The sequence below is a fragment of the Phacochoerus africanus genome, chromosome 15, assembly GCF_016906955.1.
Source record: "Phacochoerus africanus isolate WHEZ1 chromosome 15, ROS_Pafr_v1, whole genome shotgun sequence".
Taxonomy (NCBI): domain Eukaryota; kingdom Metazoa; phylum Chordata; class Mammalia; order Artiodactyla; family Suidae; genus Phacochoerus; species Phacochoerus africanus.
Genome location: NC_062558.1, coordinates 2,620,475 through 2,640,493, shown reverse-complemented (window position 1 = coordinate 2,640,493; position 20,019 = coordinate 2,620,475). Strand labels below are relative to the sequence as shown.

The window sequence follows — 20,019 nt, the reverse complement described above, 5'->3', positions numbered from 1 at the left end:
GGTTTTTGGCATTATAATCGTCTGTTAATTATTTTCCAAGTTGTTTCTAAAATTTGGGTATTTTAAAAATTGATGTGGTCCTTGTACATATCTCCTTGTGTTCATGTGAAGGAGTTCTGAAATAGTTCAGTATATTTTAAGTGTAGGTTCTCACTATTGTAGTATTTTAAGGATAGGTTCTACTACTTTTGTAGTAGCTTAAGGAATCTGAATTATATATGTGGTTTATTTTAAGTATTCCATCGGTGGATTTCAGTGCTTTGTGTACTACATGTGATTTGTTAATGATAATAAGTTAAATTATTGAGGTCTACAAAATTCTTTAAAGGAAATATGCTCATGGTAAATCTTTTTTGAAAAGCACTGCTGAACAGTGCCACCTCTTTACTTTCAGATCCTTTTGTCAAAGTAAAGACTTTAAACTTCTATTTTGAGTCTTTGCTGTTAAACTTCTATTTTGAGTCCTTGCTGTGAATGATAACTTTATTCACTCTCTGATTTGTGTTACTTATAAGTTATTTTTTTGAACAATATCTAGGCATTTTTACATATGGTCATAAAATATTTGCTCTTTCTTTCATCTTCTAATCATCCGATTTCTGATATTTGTAACTTTATATCATCAGAGTTTTTGATAGTTACATTTTGTTCTCAATTTTTAGTGGTTTATCTACATAGGGCTTGTAATATTGTTGATAATAGTTCTGTTGGTACTACCTTCAGTATATCTCTAGGAGCATTCTCCTTTCCCTCTCCACCCATAGCCTGAAGCTTGTGTGCTGTTGTCTCTTATCTGGATCTCTCCGGTAGCCTCTTGTTTGATATCCCCAGTAGCTTTTTTTTATTTTTTTGGTGAATCGAGATAAAATCCACATAATACAAAGTTGACCATGATAACTTTTAAAAGTGTACATTCAGTGGTTTTTAGGTTATTCCCCGTGTTATACAACCATCCACTGTCTAAGTCCAGACCACTTTCATTACCTTCAAAACAAACCTATAGAAGCAGTTCCTCCTGTTCCCCATCTTCCCCCAGTTTCCAAAACCGACTCATCTCCTTTCTGTCTTTATGGGTTTGCCTATAACTGTTTTGCACACGGGCTCCACCATTTTACATTTTCGTCAGCAACGTATGAGCATTCTTTCTCCACATCCTCTTCAATGCTTATTTCTTTTTAAAAAATTAAAACCATCTGACTGGGCATGAAGTGATACCTCCTTGTGGTTTTGATTTGCATTTTTCTAATAACAAATGGTGTTGAGCCTCATATTATTTGTATTTCTTTGGAGAAATTTCTGTTCAGATCCGTTGCCTGTTTTTCAGTTTGGTTGTCTTTTTGCTGTGAGTACTAAGAACTTTTCGTATAATCTGGATATTAACCCCGTTTCAGATGTATGATTTGACAATATTTTCTGTTCTACGGGTTGTTTTTTCACTTCCTCGGTAATTTTGATATAGTATGTGTTATCTGTTTTTCTTTTGTTGGTTGTGCTTTTGTTGTTATATTCAGGACACTGTTGCCTAATCGGGGTCATGAAGGTTTCTATGTTTCCTTTTAAAAGTGTTAAGAGTTCTAGTTCTTTCAGTTATATCTTAGATCCATTTTGAGACAATTTTTGTATATGGTGTGAGGAAAGGGCTCAGTTCCATTCTTTTGTGAATGAATATCTGACTATCCACCACTATTTGTTGAAAACTTTTGTACCATTAAATGGTCATGGTATCTTTGTCAAAAACCAATTGATATATTTCTATTTACTTTCTTAATTTCTTTCAGTGATGTTTTATAGTTGTCAGTGTATAGTTGAACTTTCTTGATTAAGTTTATTCCTAAGTATTCTATTATTTTTGGTGCTATTACAAATTGTTTTCCTAATCTCATTTGCAGTGTTTATTGATAGTGTGTAGATGTATAACTAATTTTTGTATATTGAAGTTACATTATATAACTTTACTGATTTGATTTATTGGTCTAATAGTTTTTGTGGCTTCTTTGAGATTTTCTGTATATAAGATCATGTCATTTGTGAATAGAAATAGTTTTATTTCCTTATTTCCTATCTGGATGTTTTTATTTCTTTTTCTTATCTAGCTACTCTGGCTAGAATTTCCAATACAGTACTCAGTAGAAGTGGTGAAAACAGATGTCTATATATTTTATAGACAAAATATATAAATATATATATATATATATTTTTATCTCGGGGGACAACTTTCAGTCTTTTGACATTAAGTATGATATTAGTTCTGGGTTTTCTATAAATGCCCTTTATTAATTTGAGGAAGTTCTTTTCCATTTCTAGTTTTTTGAAGTTTTAAAATTATTATTTAAAAAAATCATTTAAAGTATGTTGGGTTTTGTCAAATGTTTCTTAAGGATTAGTTGAGATGTTCATGTGGCTTTTAAATTTTTTCCTTTATTCTGTTAGTGTAGTGTATTACTTTGATTTTTATGCTGAATCACTCTTGCATTCCTGGTATAAATCCCTCTTGGTTATGGTGTATAAACCTTTGAATATGCTGCTAGATTTGGCTTGTTAGTATTTTTTTTTGAGGACTTTTATTTTTTTGAGGGTATCAGTATTCATAACGGTTATTGGTCTGTGGTCTCCTAGTTTAATTCTTCCTTCTAATCTATTTTCTATGCTGTGACTTTTTTTTTTTTTTTTTGTCCTTTGAGGGCCACACCCTTGGCACATGGAGGTTCCTAGTCTAGAAGTCTAATCAGAGCTGCAGCTTCCAGCCTACACCACAGCTCATGGCAACACCAGATCCTTAACCCACTGAGCAAAGCCAGGGATCAAACCTGCAACCTCATGGTTCCTAGTTGGATTCATTTACACTGTGCCACGATGGGAACTCCTATACTGTGACCTTTCTAAGGTGCAATTTTTTTTTTTTGTCTTTTTGCCATTTCTTGGGCTGCTCCCACGGCATATGGAGGTTCCCAGGCTAGGGGTCTAATCGGAGCTGTAGCCACCAGCCTACACCAGAGCCACAGCAATGCGGGATCCGAGCCGCGTCTGCAACCTACACCACAGCTCACGGCAACGCCGGATCGTTAACCCACTGAGCAAGGGCAGGGACCAAACCCGCAACCTCATGGTTCCTAGTCAGATTCGTTAACCACTGCGCCACAATGGGGAACTCCTGCAATTTTGAATATAGAAATAAATTTCCCCAACTTGATAAAAAGCTGTTAGAAATGCATAGCAGTCATTATACTGAGTGGTGAAGTACTTAAACACTCCTAAATACCTCCTTTCAATGCAGCCAGTCCCCAATCCAGGCAATCACAACTCATTTAAAATTTTACCACTTGAGTAGCTTTTGAATTCTTTCACTTCCTTCTAACTCTGCTAACCTCAGTCAGACCTTCTATCTCTTGATTGGACTACAGCTTGTGCCTCAAAGTGTCTAGCCTTGTACACCTAGGTATGGTCTCCAAATATAGAAACCACCCCTCCCCATCCCCGTGCCCCTTTCATATGTGTGTTTATGGAACTTAAAACTCTCTCAGTGGTTACTCCTTTTCTTTTTAACAGGGCCTGTAGCAACAATATCTGGCTTGTGCTGACCTGTCCTCTCACTGGTACTCCTCCTCCTTCTGGCATGACTGTTTTATGACTTCTCCTGTGTTGCCCTGCCTGAAATTCAGCACCTCCCACCCCCCAACTCTTACTCATCTTTCCCATCTCGGTTCACATAGCCCTGTCTTGGAGAAGCTTTCCCTGAGTATCCTCTTTTGCCCTCAGACCATGTCACTTCTGGTTACAAATTACTGTAGCACCCTTTAGAGCAAGTACAGCATTTTGAATTGTATATTTTTGTGATGATTTGACAAATGTTTGTCTTTCCTTCCTAGACCGTAGTTCCCTGAGAGCCGAGCACCATAGTGTGTATGCAGTGCATTTCAATGAATGAATATATCTAATCTTATCTACTTGGTTTTCTTCTGAGGAAACTGAAGCTTGAACAGTGTAGCATAGTCATTCTTCCTTCAAGTGTAGTTGCCACTTACTAGCTGAAGGTAGTGACTTCTCCAAGTCCGTTATTTTGTCTGTTCCACAAGGATAAAAATAATACCTGCCTTTTACGTTGTTTGGGGGATGACAATAAACGTGAAGCACTGAGAACCGTGGCCCACACGTGCTCAAGAACTCCATTAGTGGTAGCTGCTGTCATTAGTATTGGGACCTAACCAAGGTCCTTCGGCTGTTTAATACAGAGCCAGCCCTAGATGCCAGTTCTCCTTCATGATTTTCTCCATACTGAGATCATTTGGAGATTTTGCGAATTAATCCTGCTATAGGCCTAATTTCATCTTTGTACTTTTTTTGAAAAGTGGGTTTGCACAGTTTCTTGCATGGAGAAGCATGTGCACATTTTGTTGTCTTCAACTCAGTTACCAATAACGATCACCCCCCCCTTGTCTGCCCTCACCCCCTCAACCAGGTGGAAATGCATATTATACATGGAAAATTTTTGCTTACTCAGGGAACATAAGGTGGGGTGCAGGTTTTAGAAGACTTTGCATATCATTAAGGTCTTGGAACTCGAATAATTAAAGGATATTATGCAGAGGAGAGTTTAAAATTTGAGCATGTAATTGTTTTCAGAAAATTGATCTGACTACAGCAGTTGGAATGGGAGACTGGATTTAGATGATGCTTTCTGATAAAATTAGGGAAGTTAGGAGGTAGCTGGGCTTTGGGGGAGAATAAACCTTCTATAGATTCAGGTTGATTGCTTATTGGATGTCTAAAGGGAAGTGGATTCAGGTTAATAAGCACATGGGACAGAGTCAGGAGAGAAACCTGGGATGGAAATATTGAGAACTATGTAGTGTGACAGAAAGAGTAATTGCAACGTTGTCATCTGGTTTACCAGCCAAAAAACTGATCCTATAATGCTTGCCTGTGAAAAAGAATTGTTAGCTGTTGTGTACTTCTGTGTATACTTGGAAGTGATGAAACAGTATTCTGTAATTTAGAATTTTCACCAATAAGCATGGCCTTTCCACTAGTTAATCTGATTTAGCTGTGTAAAATTTAGTAGAATGTGACAGATTACCTTGGTGGGGCTTAAGGAGAGAGAAGTGAAGGGGCATGCTGTTATAAAATTCTTCTCTTAAAGGCTGAAGAAAAGTGGTGAATATGAAGCATTAGATTGATTTTGTAAATATGTTACATATAGCACATTCTTTAAAAATATGCTCAAAGAGGAAGGCAAATAGGAAAGTTAGAATAAAGCTCTTGAAGTGAATCTCAAGGAGAAGGTAGATTCCTCAGTCCCAAGTTAACTAGCTGTGTATGTGGGAGTCTGTACCCTAAATACCTCACTAACTCAAATGTTTGTTTGTTTGTTTCCTTAACTAGGAATTGTGGTGCTTGGAATAAACAGAGCTTATGCCAAAAATTCACTGAGTAAAAATCTTGTAAAAATGGTAAGTGTAAAGGTTAATCTATTTGCTTCTAATATGAAGATAAACAGTATTGACATTAATCTGAAAATGATTTTTCCCTTTACCCTCCCTATTTCTGTTTAGTTGTCAAAAGCTGTGGATGCTTTAAAATCTGATAAGAAAGTACGGACCATAATAGTCAGAAGCGATGTCCCAGGGATATTCTGTGCTGGTATGTAAATACATAGATTACATTTTTCAAACTGTAGTCTAGTCTTTCCTCAATAGTAGCCTATTTTCTGTTATGAAGTGTTCGTGGTTTGAATTCTAGTAGTAACAATTCCTTTTTTTTTTTTTTTTACTGTTTTACAAGAAAGAATGGTTTGAATGCTTTGTTAGTATTAGAAGGAAACTTTTACAGCATGTGGAAAAGTTGTTTTGGAAGTTGAAAAAATAAATTGAGCCATTAATTTTTTTTTGTTTATTTGTGGTACATGAATAATATTTAGAAAAGATGAACTGGGAAGGAAAAATCATGTCTCTTTTTCATAACACTGTGCTCTGCATTTGAGAGTTGCTTAAAAAATAGTTTAATTGAGGAGCTGTAGTTGCCTCAGTAGAAAATGTTAAGTATAGACCTTTGCTTTGGCGGCTGGTGTTTGTAGGTGTGTCCACAAATCATATTTTTATTTATTTATGTATTTATTTATTTTTACCTTTTAGGGCCACACCCATGGCATATAGAGGTTCCCAGTGTAGGGGTTGAATGGGAGCTACAGCTGCCAGCCTACACCACAGCCACAGCAACACAGGATCTGAGCCTTGTTCTGTGAATTGCACCACGGCTCATGGCAATGCCGGATCCTTAACCCACTGAGCAGGGCCAGGGATCGAACCCGAATCCTTATGGATACTAGTTGGATTTGTTTCTGCTGCACCACAGTGGAACTCCTTCTGTGTTTTTAAATTGGTATCTACAGCAGCAGAATATGTTTTTTCCATTTGTACTACGTTACCAAAAAGTCAAGGATTAAATTGCTTTGCATTTTCCATATTTCTAAATATTTCTAAAAAAAGTCATGGGATTGAATGGATCTGTTTCAACTAGTAAAAATTGTAGATGATTCAGATAAAAAAATGCTGATAATATACAGTATCATAGTAATTTACTAATAAGTAGGTAAAGGTAGATGTTGACTGAGGTATAAACTTTTTTTTTTTTCAGTTAAAGTATAAACGGAATAATCCACTGGAGATAATCGGACACTTGAGGTTCAATGAGTGTTTTTTAACATTTACACTATAGCTAGAGTAATTCTGGAGAAGTGGAGAGTATGTCTAGACAAGGTTTTTAGAGGTATCTTAGCTGTGGCTGCTGTTCTTCAGTTTCGTTGTTAAGAGTCCTCAGTTTTTCAAGCTTCAAACTTTGCAGCTTCCCCCTTAAAATGTTCCTTAAAATATTTAGGAACATTCAGTTTCATGAGTTACATTTTAGCTTTTGATAGAGTGTACTGTACATAAAAGGAATAGTTTTTTTTAATTTAATTTTTATTTTTTTACATAATAAAATGCATATATTTAAACACAGTTACATTCATACAGATTATTATATCATGGATCTTAAGAAACAGATTAAGTGACTCCGTCTGGAGAAGTGGAATGGAAAATATGCTGAGACAAAGAGGAAATCTATTCTATACTTTATCCCATTTTGTATGGCTTTCATCTTTACTATTTAGTATTATCTGTTACATTCAATTTTTCTTTAAAAATTAGCATTATATTAAAATTGTTATATTATGCAACTAAAACTTATAAAGAAGAAAGCCTTATATACCATTCAATATTTTATATAGCATAATAAAAAGAATAACTTAACTGGTAAGAATAACAAAAATAATATACCCTCTGAAAATAAGTAAAATATAAAATGCATAAATTGGTTAAAAACGGTGTAACTATATAAATATGTCCTCACAATTTGTTACATCTTATTGATTCTTCAATATAGGCATTACACCATTCTAGGTGATGTGATAAACAAGACATTATAGACCTTACCTTGTACCATGGAGAGAGATGGTTATTAATAATACAGTTGTAGAGCTGTATTATTGAATTGTACAGTTGCATTATTTAATTATAATTATCATAAATTCTTTGATGGAGAGGAAATCAGAATCAGATGTAAGAAGACTTCAGCATTCCAAGAATGATGTCAAATGACCCCCTTCATGGTGGATTATGCACTTATTTACTAGGAGATGTATTTCTTCTCCAGAGATTCCTTGTTTGTGTATCAATTGTAGATTTTTGGTTTGCAGTTATTCTGAAGTTTTGATATAAGAGTCTATATGTATATGAGATTGTTTTAAGTTGTTGTTCTCTTAATTGCAAGTTCATCTCCAGTGTCCTGCATTTGTACCCACCTCTTCTCATGATTTCTGATTTTGGTGGTATAATTGTGCATGGATGATTTTGTATCTTTACTGTATATATACCTTTACTGGTGAGCCTTGTCATTTGTGGAATTTTTGTTTCCTGTTGCTGTCTTTTCTCTTCTGCCTAGAGAAGGTCCTTTAGTATTTGTTGTAAGGCTGTTTAGTGTTGCTGAGTTCTCTCAGCTTTTGCTTATCTGTGAAGGTTTTGATTTCTCCTTCAAATCTGAATGAGACCCTTGCTGGGTAGAGTAGTCTTCTTGGTTGGAGGTTTTTTCCTTTCATCACATTGAGTATATCATGCCACTCCCATCTGGCCTGCAGAGTTTCTGCTGAAAAATCTGCCGGTAACCTTATCGGGGTTCCCTTGTATGTTACTTGTTTCTTTTCCCTAGCTGCTTTCAATATTTTCTCTTTGTCTTTAATTTTGGTCAGTTTGATTAATATGTGTCTTGGTGTATTCCTCCTTGGGTTTATTTTATATGGTATTCGTTGTGCTTGCTGGATTTGAGTGGTTCCTTTCCCATGTGAGGGAAGTTTTTGGCTATTATCTCTTGGACTATTTTTTCTGTCCCCTTCTCTCTCTGTTCTCCTTCTGGCACCCCTATAATATGGATGTGTGCGTTTCACGTTGTCCCAGATTTCTCTGAGACCCTCTTCATTTGTTTTCAATCTTTTTTCTCTTTTCTGTTGTGCACCCGTAATGTCCACTAATCTGTCCTCCACCTCGCTTATTCGTTCTTCTGTCTCCTGTATTCTGCTGTTAGCTGCCTCTAGTGAATTTTTTATTTCAGTTATTGTATTTTGCATTTCTTCTTGTTTAAGTTGTATATCTTGTATCTCTTTGCTCAGGGTGTCCTGTAAGTTATCCATCTTTGCCTCCAGTTTATTTCCAATGTCTTGCATCATCTTCAGCATCAACAATCTAAAGTCTTTTTCCTGGAAACTGAGAATCTCCTCATCACTTAGCTGTTTTTCTGGGGTTATTCCTTTCTCCCTCATCTGAGTTATAGTTCTCTGTCTTTTCACTTTTACAGGTTTTTGGTGTGGTGACCTTTTTACAGATAATAGGGTTGTAGCCTCTCTTACTTCTGGTGTGTGCCCCCCTTGTGGCTGAAGTGGGTATGGGGGCTTGCTGCAGGCTTGCTGATGAGAGGGACTGATGCCTGCCCACTGGTGGGTGGGGCTTAGCCTCTGGATGGGATGAGAGGCAGCTGTGTGCCTGAGGGGTCTTTAGGTAGCCTGTTCACTGAAGGGCACCGCTGTGATCCCACCTGGGTTGTTGTTTGCCCTGGGGCTTCTCAGCACTGACTGAAAAGTGAGGCCAGATTTTCCCAAAATGGCCAGCTCCAGAGAAAGGCAGCTGCTGAATATTCCCGAGAGCTTTGCTTTCAATGTCCTTCCCTCACAACAAGCCACATTCACCCCTGTTTTCCCAGGATGTCCTCCAAGAACTGCAGTCAGGTTTGACCCAGATTCCTATGGAGACCTTGCTCTGCCCTGGGACCCAGTACACGTGAAAGTCCGTGTGCGCCTTTTAAGAACGGGATCTCCGTTTCCCCCAGTCCTTTGGAGCTCCTGTGCACAAGCCCCACTGGCCTTCAATGCCAGATGCTCCGGGGCTCTTTCTCCCAGTGCCGGATCCCCGCACGTGAGGGTTTGATGTGGGGCTCAGAACTCACTCTCCTGTAGGTGCGTCTCTGTGAACCAGTTAGTTTCCAGTCTGTGGAGCTTCCCACCCAGGAGGTATGGGGTTGTTTATTTTGTGAAATCGCCCCTCCTGCTTCTTGATGTGGCCTCCTCTTTTTCTTCTGGAGTAGGGTGTCTTTTTTAAGTTTTCCGGTCCATTTGGGTGGAGATTGCTCAGCTTTGAGTTGTGAATTTTGTTATTTTTAGGAGAGAAGTGGGTTCCAGTCCTTCTATTCCCCATCTTAATCCTGTCTCTCCAAAAGGATTAGTTTTAACTTGAGTTTGGTAATTGAAGAGAGTAGGATTAGTATGCTCAGTTGCCTGGGTGATAATGGTTTGCAGTACTGGCTTCTGCTTTCACATTTTCCAACGTAATACTCTCCTCCTTGTACGGTTGTCAGAGCCTAGATCTGACGGTGTATGCAAAGCATACTACAGTAGTGAGTGAGTTATAGCTGTTAATATTTTTTTTTGTCTTTTTGTCTTTTCTAGGGCTGCTCCTGCGGCATATGGAGGTTCCCAGGCTAGGGATCTAATTGGAACTGTAGCCGCTGGCCTACACCAGAGCCACAGCAACATGGGATCTGAGCTGCATCTGTGACTTACACCACAGCTCACAGCAACACCAGATCCTTAACCCACTGAACAAGGCCAGGGATCATACCCTCAACCTCATGGTTCCTAATCGAATTTGTTAACCACTGTGCCACGACGGGAACTCCAGCTGTTAATAATTTTATAAAAATATTATTAAAGTATTTTTCTTAAACAATATGAAAAACTTACACTGAGAGTATTAGAATTCTTGTGTCTGTGATCTTAGGACCAGGTGACTGTATTTCCACGTGACTGAATCTAATGCCATGACTGATGGCTCTGAGGTCACTGCACTCAGATCCTCTGAGGGCTGCCAAGGGGCTTATTGGGAAGACATAGGGCCGTTTGGAGGCTTTTAAGCAAGGCTCAATTATATGAATCTTTCAGGAGTGATGGTGATATAGTGAAGGTAGAATGATGCTTCAGAAATAAGTGTCTATCATAACTAGCATTATTGTCTTTCTATTGGTAATTGGTTTTGTAATTATAATGCTATAATTACTGGTAGAATTCTTTTTTTTTTTTTTTAAATTGGTTCCTTTGCTGCCTATTTGTTTTGTGCCTCCACATTATCAGTATTCTTTGGACAAGGCTTTAATGCTTTAGTATAGTTTACAACTAACTATCTGTTATAGGTTGCCTTTCTGGGGATATTTTAAGTAATATACCAAATACTTTACCAGGTTAACAAGTTAGCCTTAAGTACTTTTTTCCAAGGGCTTATCAAGTCTATTTTCTTTGTTCCATATGCTTTTTCATAAGGATAATTTTCTCCTCTATTTTAGCATATTTTGTCCAAAAACACGTTTGCATGTTAGAAAAATTGGGGCAAATAGTTTTTAGTAACTCAGAGTGTGTAGTAAAACTGTTCTTTTGAATTTCTCTGAAAGGTTTTCTTTTCTTACGTATATTTGAAACAGGCAGTTGGTAGATCTGTATTTATTAATATGTATACATTAAATGTATTGTAAGTCTAGGTAAACAAAATCTCTTTACATACTTAGAATATTTGAACTTCTCATAGTTTGTAATAGTATAAAATCTCAATTAGGCCTCATTTATTAGTTGTTGTTGAAAAACAGTCTTTCACATAATTAGAGCTTTAATTTCTGTTCTGAAGTAGTCATATTCAAATCCCAAATTCTCAAAAATAGTGTACTCATTTATTGATTATTCTCTTAGCCCTCCAGCCCTTTAAAGTTACTCATTTTCCCTCTTCCCTTTTCTGCCCCATGAAGGTTTCTCTTCTCTGTACCTCTGTGTTCTAGTTGTACCTTGTTAATTTCCAAAAAAAAATATGAAGCTTACAAAATGGTCTTGCCTCAAACTTCTTGAGGATGTGAACTTCTCTTTTTCTTCTTTGAAAATCATTTTATGTATTCTCGTTAACACGGCACATAATAGGGACTCAACATGTATTTACTGAATTTAAAAAGCCTCTAAAATGTGCTGTGATTCACTGATTTTTGAGGGGGGCTCTTGGGATGTGAGCAGTTTCTCTGAAATTGTCTTAGACCACTCTGTGAGGAATTCATTCATAGTATTTCTGGCTCCTGATTTTGTTTAACCTTTCTGTCCTTTTTCCTAATGTGGTAGATGAGCAGATAATTAAGCACAATTAAAGTGATCCCTGCATGCACTGGAAGGTGGACTGAGTGATTTCTGACTTCTTATTTAAATCTACTATTTAGAGTCAACAATTGTATTTATTTATTTGGCTTTTTAGGGCTTCACATGTGGCATAAGGAAGTTCTCAGACTTGGGGTTGAATCGGAGCTGCAGCTACTAGCCTACACCACAGCCACAGCCACGTGGGATCTGAGCCATGTTTGCGACCTACACCACAGCTCCCCGCAACACCAGATCCCCCACCCATTGAGTGAGGCCAGGGATCAACCCGCATCCTCATGGATAGTAGTTGGATTCATTTCTACTGCACCACAATGGGAACTCCAACAGTTGTATTTTAATTACCTTTACATTTTAAAAATAAAATTTTAGTTAAAATAATAAATAGGTAGTATGTTAAAATATATGAAATGTATACATTTTTCAAGTGTATGAAAAAGTATACAGAATCCTACTCTTGCCCACTCCCTCTACTCATTTCTTTCCCTAATAAAAAAAAAGCAATTTTTATTATTTTATTTTTTCATCATAGTATTTCATTATACAGATACATCCAAATATACATAAATACATAAATACACAAATAAATACATGTACTTGGTAAAATGTTAAGGGATTACTTAAAGTGCTAGTATGAAGACTATGTTATAATGTGAAAAATACAGGTTATAAGAGAGAGCTGCTTGTAAAATGTTATTCCCATTTTGATTGCACCTGTGTAAAAACTATATCTTCAAATAAAAGTTATAGATTAGGAGAGATACTTTCTTTTCTCCATCTTCAAACTTTCTGTAATAAGTATAGTGAAGAATTATATTAAGCAGATACATACAAGTAGATAATTTTAAAACAAGTGTATCTGGTTTTGGACACCAAAATTACGGAGTTTCTTAATGTTGGAACATTTGAGAGAGAAAAATTTCAAAATATAAAGGCCTTCTACAGTGATTCAGATGCTTTCATGTTACAGACTCTTAGGGTAAGTGCCTGGTCAAAGAGGTGGCTTAGCTGGAACTACCGCTGACATCTAGGGCAGGTTTTTGTTTACTATATCAGTAATTTTTAATCTTGGAGTAAGTAGGAGGTCTCCTTTTTAAGTTTTTAAAATTTCATGTGCTTACACACTGTAGTGATCTTATGTTGTTTGAGAATACATGTTATGTCAAAATGCCACTCTGGTTACAGTAAAGTTATTCAAATGAATTTTCCGTTATTAACCACAACGCTATCAAGACACAGAAGAAATATATATCACAGTTATCATGGCCGTAGACAGTATTTTCTATACATATATGTTTTCAGATACTGTGCCAATACCCTGGCCATAACTCCAGGCTGGGAATCAGTGTTTTGTACTCTTTTTTGGGGGTTAGAACATTGCTTCTGGGTTCATGTCTCGCCTGTTCTTCTCTTAGAATACCGAGAATTTTGATGATCAGAGCTCATTGTGGAGCACTGGCTACACAGATGGTGTTAGAGATTGGCCTGAATGTGTGCTCGCTCCCCTGCCTATTCTAGAAATTATTTATCTTTTTATTTAAACATTTTATCTTGTTTCTTTCTTTCTTTTTTTTTTTGTCTTTTTGCCCCTCCCGAGGCATATGGAGGTTCCCAGGCTAGGGGTCGAATCGGAGCTGTAGCCACCAGCCTACGCCAGAGCCACAGCAGCGCGGGACCCGAGCCGCATCTGCAACCTACACCACAGCTCACGGCAACGCTGGGTCCTTAACCCACTGAGCAAGGACAGGGATCGAACCTGCAACCTCATGGTTCCTAGTTGGATTCGTTAACCACTGCACCATGACGGGAACTCCCTTTATCTTGTTTCTTACATACACACAAACACATACACAGATAGAAAACTGTGAAGTGATTTTGCTCTTTCAAAATGTTTAGGAATAAAAAAAATTAATGTATTATCTCTAATGAAATTATGAAAAAGTCCTTTTGACTAGGCTGCTGTAACAGATGTAAACCTTTGATCCTAGTCATCTGTTAATTTTTGGTTTTTTAGTGTTCTAACCCTAAGTAGTAGCAAAGCACATATGTATCGTGTTTACCATGAAATTTTTGACATGAAATCCTATGAGAAATTACTGAGACTGAGGATTTTTTTCTCTTGAAATTCCTGAAATAGATTATAAACAATTCTTGGTAATTGATTCCTCTGTGTAGAACTCTAAATTGAGTGTTTCACTGAATTATACTAGTGTGGGTTTTTTTTTTTTTAAAGCAAAGGTACTTTTGCTTCTGCTTTTGAGTTCTAGTAAATTATGTTCTGACTAAAAACTTCTCACTAAAATGTCAACATGCTTTATTGAATGTTGTGAGTATTGTTCAAATGGATGTGGGTATCACGATAAGGTTTGTTAGGTGGAGGCCTCTGACTAATGAAGTTATCTATTCAGTGTTGTTTCGGAATCTCAGGTTAGGTTATATTTGTTTACTTGTGAATGCCAGTCCCTTAGAGAGTTTGAGAAGTAAAGTGAAAGGGTAAATATCTACAAATTTGTATTAGTTTAGCATGTGGTTCTTTTCTTGGACATAAAAAGACATGTTATAGAGATCTGGATTATTTGTAATAAAATGTACCAATTTGAAGTATATATGTAATTGATTATTTTTGGCAGATGTTTAAACCATGACGACAGTTGGGATGTAGAACATGCTTATCATTTAAAAAACTTTCTCTTTTCTTTTTTAATTGGAGTATAGTTACCTTATAACACCATGTCAGGTCCAGGTGCACAACCTGGTGGCTCATTCTTTCTGTGGATTATGAAATGATCACCGTGATTAGTCTAGTTACCATCTGTCATGAAACAGCTGTTAAATATTATTGACTATATTCCCCATTTGTGCATTTATCTCATCCCTGTGAGCCATTTATTTTGTGATTGGAAGTCTGTACCCCATGTCTCCCTCACTTATTTCACTCATCCTCCTACCCCTGTCCCCCTCTGGCAGCCACTTGTTTGTTCTCTATCTGTGACTCCGTTTTTGTTTGGTTATATTTGCTTGTTTTGTGTTATAGATTCTACATATGAGGAATCATACAGTATTTGTCTTTTTTTTTTTTTTTTTTCACACAGCATAATGACCTCTTGGTCCATCCATGTTCTTGCAGACGACAAGATTTCACTCTTTTTTATGGCTGAGTAATATTCTACCTATCACATCTTCTTTATCTGTTCACCTAAGAGTGGACACAGGGTTGTTTCTATATCTTGGCTATTGTAAATAATGCTGCAATGAACATAGGAGGTGCATATATTTTTTTTGAATTAATTTTTTTTTTTTTCTTTAGAAGGATACTAAGGAGTGAAATCGCTGGATCCTATGGTAGTTCTGGTTTTAGTTTTTTGAGGACTGTCCACAGTTTTCCATAGTGGCTGCATGAATTTACATTCCTTCTAGCAGTGCACAAGGGTTCCCTTTTCTCCACATTTTCACCGACACTTGTTATCTCTCTCTCTCTCTACCTACCTGTCTATCTATCTATTTAATAATAGCCAGTTTCATTGTGGGTTTTTTGTTTTTTTTTTTTGCTTTTTAGGACTGCACCTGTGGCATATGGAAGTCCCCAGGCTAGGGGTTGAATCAGAGCTGCAGCTGCTAGCATATACTACAGCCACAGCAATGTGAGATCTGAGCCATGTCTATGAACTATGCTTCAGCTCATGGCAACGCTGGATCCTTAACTCACTGAGTGGGGCCAGAGATTGAACCCGCATCCTCATGGATACTAGTCAGGGTCATTACCACTGAGCCACGATGGAAACTCCCTTATGTGTTTATTTTTATCAGTTCCAGAGTTGTGATTCTATGATAAACTCATAGTTAGGAAATTGTCGGTTTGTATATACTCTCAAGCCAGTGATTCTCAAATGTGATCTGTAGTCACCAAGATGGGCGTCCATGAAGTCACAGTGATTTTCCTAGCAGGAAGGTGTGATTTGCACTTTTCAGTGGGTTGGCATTTGCACTTATGAGGCAGAAGCAGTGGTGGGTAAAATTGCAAGCATCAAAAATTGGCCTCAGTCTATAGTCATTTATGTTAATGTGAATGGCTTATTTGTATTATTCAATGAATAAATAAATGCTTTAAAAATTCTGTCATTTCAGTTTCTAATAGAGTAAGTATTGATAGATCTATACAATCTTTTATTTATTTATTCATTTATTTTTGTCTCTCTGTCTTTTCTAGGGCCGCACCCTTGGGATATGGAGGTTCTCAGGCTAGGGGTCTAATCGGAGCTGTAGCCACCAGCCGACGTCAGAGCCATAGCAACGCCAGGTCCGAGCCATGTCTGTGATCTACACCACAGCTCATGGCAACGCTGGATCCTTAACACACTGAGCGAGGCCAGGGATCGAACCTGCAACCTCATGATTCCTAGTTGGATTCGTTAACCTCTGAGCCATGACAGGAACTCCAGATCTATATAATCTTAACAGTGCCTCTTCCTATAACGCCTAAGATTATAAAGGGGTCCTGAGACCACAAAGTTTGAGAACTACCACTTTAAGCTCATGGTAGATGTATGAACAAACAATTATTTTTTTTCTTTCTGATGCTGGTCTTTGGGAAGGAAAACTTGGGCAATATAATTCCTTTGACAGGTAAATTCAGTCTATATTTAAGGCTATATGAATCTTACATAAAATTTCAGTTTGTTGCCTTAAAATTTTGTTTATGACTAGATTATTATATTTGTAAATACAATATTTGCAGGTGCTGACCTTAAGGAAAGAGTCAAAATGCATTCCAGTGAAGTTGGTCCTTTTGTCTCCAAATTAAGAGCAGTGATTAATGAAGTCGGTAAGCACAATTAAATTCTCCTTTTAGCATGCTGAAAATCACCTTATATGTTAGATTTAAAAAGTTGCACCCAGTCTTTATATATAAGCTTTGGCTAAAGTGTTTCTGTAATTGGATAATCATGATCTCTGGTTGGTTGCAAAATAGCATGTGATGTATTTAATTTGAAAAATTGTGAAAAATATTTTATAATTAAAGATGCCTCCTATTTATGCTGACATGGAATAACAAGTAGTTATTAGACAACAGAGAATAATTTGGCATAAGCCTTTGACATAAAGTTTTTGTATTTTTTAAATAATTGAGTACACAAACATTTATAGATTTATATGGGATTATACTGTTTCCTGAGAATTAGACCTTTCTGTAATGTTTATATTTCAGTATATATCAACTTAATTTATTAACTTTTTAATATACTGTTGCATAGTTATCCATAGCATAGTCTTATCTAAAATTTTAAATTATTTTTTTGTTAATGAATATTTAAGTTTTTTTGTTGTTTTGGTTTTTTGTTTTTGCAGTTTTTTTCCTATTTTGCTATTTATGATAAAGCATTGATTATCTTTATACAAAGTCTTTTAGAATATTAGTATGTACATTTACGGGATAGATTCCTAAACATGGTATTGCAGTTCTAAGTATTGCGTGTCCATTTTACATTTTAATATATCCTACCAGATTATATTGCAAAAAGATTACACTATTTTATATTACCATCAAATACGTGACAGTGTCTGTTTGCTTATATTCTTGTCAGCATTTAGTGTTGCTATTTTTTAGGTTTGCCGCAGTTAAAGAAGAAAATACATCTTATTATTTTAATTTGTATTCTCCCAGATGCTAGTGTAATGTTATATCTTTCAAATTAGAGTTATCTTTTTCCTTCTGTAAATTGCCCATTCACATTCTTCATTCTCTTTTCTATAACATTATTTAACAGCTATTTACTTAAAAGCCAGTTTTGCTTTAATCTTTTGTTTGCATTGCATATGCTATCTCTTGGTGTCACCGTAATTCAATTCTAGGAGCTTTAATTATCTAGGGGGTACTAAGTTCCCTTCATTACTTTTCCTTTTTCCTTGAAGATCGTCTTTGCTGATTCTCATACATCAGCTCTTCCAAATGAATTTAGAATTATTAAAGTGAGGAAGGAAAATACCCTTCTGAGACTATAAACAGAATTTCTATAAATCTTCTTTAATGAAGAATTGACATTTTTATGGTACCGAATCTTTCTGTTCATGATGTGCATGGCTCTTATTTTGTGGGGGAGCGTTTCATGTTTTAGTGTTCTTCAAGAAACTTTTCTTCACATTGGCTTTGGTCTTGTATTATTTTTCCCCTTCATATTTATCCTTAGCTATTGTATAGCATTTATTCTTTTGAATGGGATCTTTTCTGCATATTTCTGTTGACGTCTGGTGATTATTGTAGGTCTGTAGGAAATTTGTTAAATTTTATGTGCTTATTTTCTATCATGCTAACTTACTAAGAACTTGTAGTAATTATTGTCATTTCTCAATTAATTTTCTTGTGTTTTCCAGAAAACAAAATGTTCATTATATATAAACAATGAAATTTTTATCTCTTCTTTTTCTAACATTTTAATCTGAACGTTTCTCATATATTTTCCCATTTTTGTTGTTTTAATTTGAATTTCTGTGGTGACATATGATGTAGAACATCTTTTCATGTGCTTTTTTGGCATCTATCTTCTTTGGTGAGGTATTTATTAGCCTTTGGCTCATTTTTAATTTTTTTAATTTAATTTTTTTAAATTATTTTTTTAAATAGCTATTTCCCCAATACAAATTTTTTTTCTACTGTATAGCATGGTGATCCAGTTATATATACATGTACACATTCTATTTTTGCACATTATCATGCACCATCATAAGTGACTAGACAGAGTTCCGAGTGCTACACAGCAGGATCTCATTGCTAATCCATTACAAAGGCAATAGTTTGCATCTATTAACCCCAAGCTCCCCAACCACCCCACTCCCTCCCCCTCCCCCCCCATGGCAACCACAAGTCTGTTCTCCAAGTCCATGATTTTCTTTTCTGTGGAAAGGTTCATTTGTGCCTTATATTAGATTCCAGTTATAAGTGATATCACATGGTATTTGTACTTCTCTTTCTGACTTACTTCACTCAGGATGAAAGTCTCTAGTTCCATCCATGTTGCTGCAAATGGCATGATTTGGTTCTTTTTTATGGCCGAGTACGATTCCATTGTGTGTATATACCACATCTTCCTAATCCAGTTGTCTGTCGATGGACATTTGGGTGGTTTCCATGTCTTGGCTATTGTGAATAGAGCTGCAATGAACATGCAGGTGCACGTGTCTCTTTTAAGTAGAGTTTTGTCTGGATAGATGCCCAAGAGTGGGATTGTGGGGTCATATGGAAGTTCTATGTATAGATTTCTAAGGTATCTCCATACTGTTCTCCATCGGGGCTGTACCAGTTTACATTCCCACCAACAGCGCAGGAGGGTTCCCTTTTCTCCACACTCCCTCCAGCACTTGTTATTTGTGGATTTATTAATGATGGCCATTTTGACTGGTGTGAGGTGGTGTCTCATGGTAGTTTTGATTTGCATTTGTCTAATAATCAGGGATGTTGAGCATTTTTTCATGTGCTTGTTGGCCGTCTGTACATCTTCCTTGGAAAAATGTCTCTTTAGGTCTTTTGCCCCTATTTCCCTTGGGTTGTTGGCTTTTTTGCTGTTGTGTTGTATAAGTTGTTTGTATATTCTAGCGATTAAGCCCTTGTCCGTTGCATCATTTGAAACTATTTTCTCCCATTCTGTAAGTTGTCTTTTTTTTGTCTTTTTTTGCTATTTGTTTGGGCTGCTCCCGCGGCATATGGAGGTTCCCAGGCTAGGGGTCAAATCGGAGCTGTAGCCGCCGGCCTATGCCAGAGCCACAGCAATGTGGGATCCGAGCCACGTCTGCAACCTACACCACAGCTCATGGCAATGCCGGATCCTTAACCCACTGAGCAAGGCCAGGGATCGAACCCGCAACCTCATGGTTCCTAGTCGGATTCGTTAACCACTGTGCCACGGTGGGAACTCCTGTAAATTGTCTTTTTGTTTTCTTTTTGGTTTCCTTTGCTGTGCAAAAGCTTTTCAGTTTGATTAGGTCCCATTGGTTTATTTTTGCTCTTACTTCTGTTGCTTTGGGAGACTGACCTGAGAAAATATTCATGTGGTTGATGTCAGAGAGTGTTTTGCCTGTGTTCTCTTCCAGGAGTTTGATGGTGTCTTGTCTTATATTTAAGTCTTTCAGCCATTTTGAGTTTATTTTTGTGCATGGTGTGAGGGTGTGTTCCGGTTTCATTGATTTACATGCAGCTGTCCAGTTTTCCCAGCAATGCTTGTTGAAAAGACTGTCTTTTTCCCATTTTATGTTCTTGCCTCCTTTGTCAA

At 36.7% G+C, this 20,019-nt stretch overlaps 1 protein-coding gene across 7 annotated transcripts in view; it reads left to right on the top strand.

Annotated features, from left to right (window-relative positions):
* AUH (AU RNA binding methylglutaconyl-CoA hydratase) overlaps window positions 1–20,019 on the top strand; it is a 147,425-nt gene that overhangs the window by 11,402 nt on the left and 116,004 nt on the right. For all 7 annotated transcript variants that reach the window (XM_047762343.1, XM_047762342.1, XM_047762341.1 and 4 more), the window contains exons 2-4: window positions 5,380–5,447; window positions 5,550–5,637; window positions 16,494–16,580. In XM_047762343.1, coding sequence (XP_047618299.1) covers window positions 5,380–5,447; window positions 5,550–5,637; window positions 16,494–16,580 — 243 coding nt within the window. The remainder of the gene's footprint in view (window positions 1–5,379; window positions 5,448–5,549; window positions 5,638–16,493; window positions 16,581–20,019) is intronic.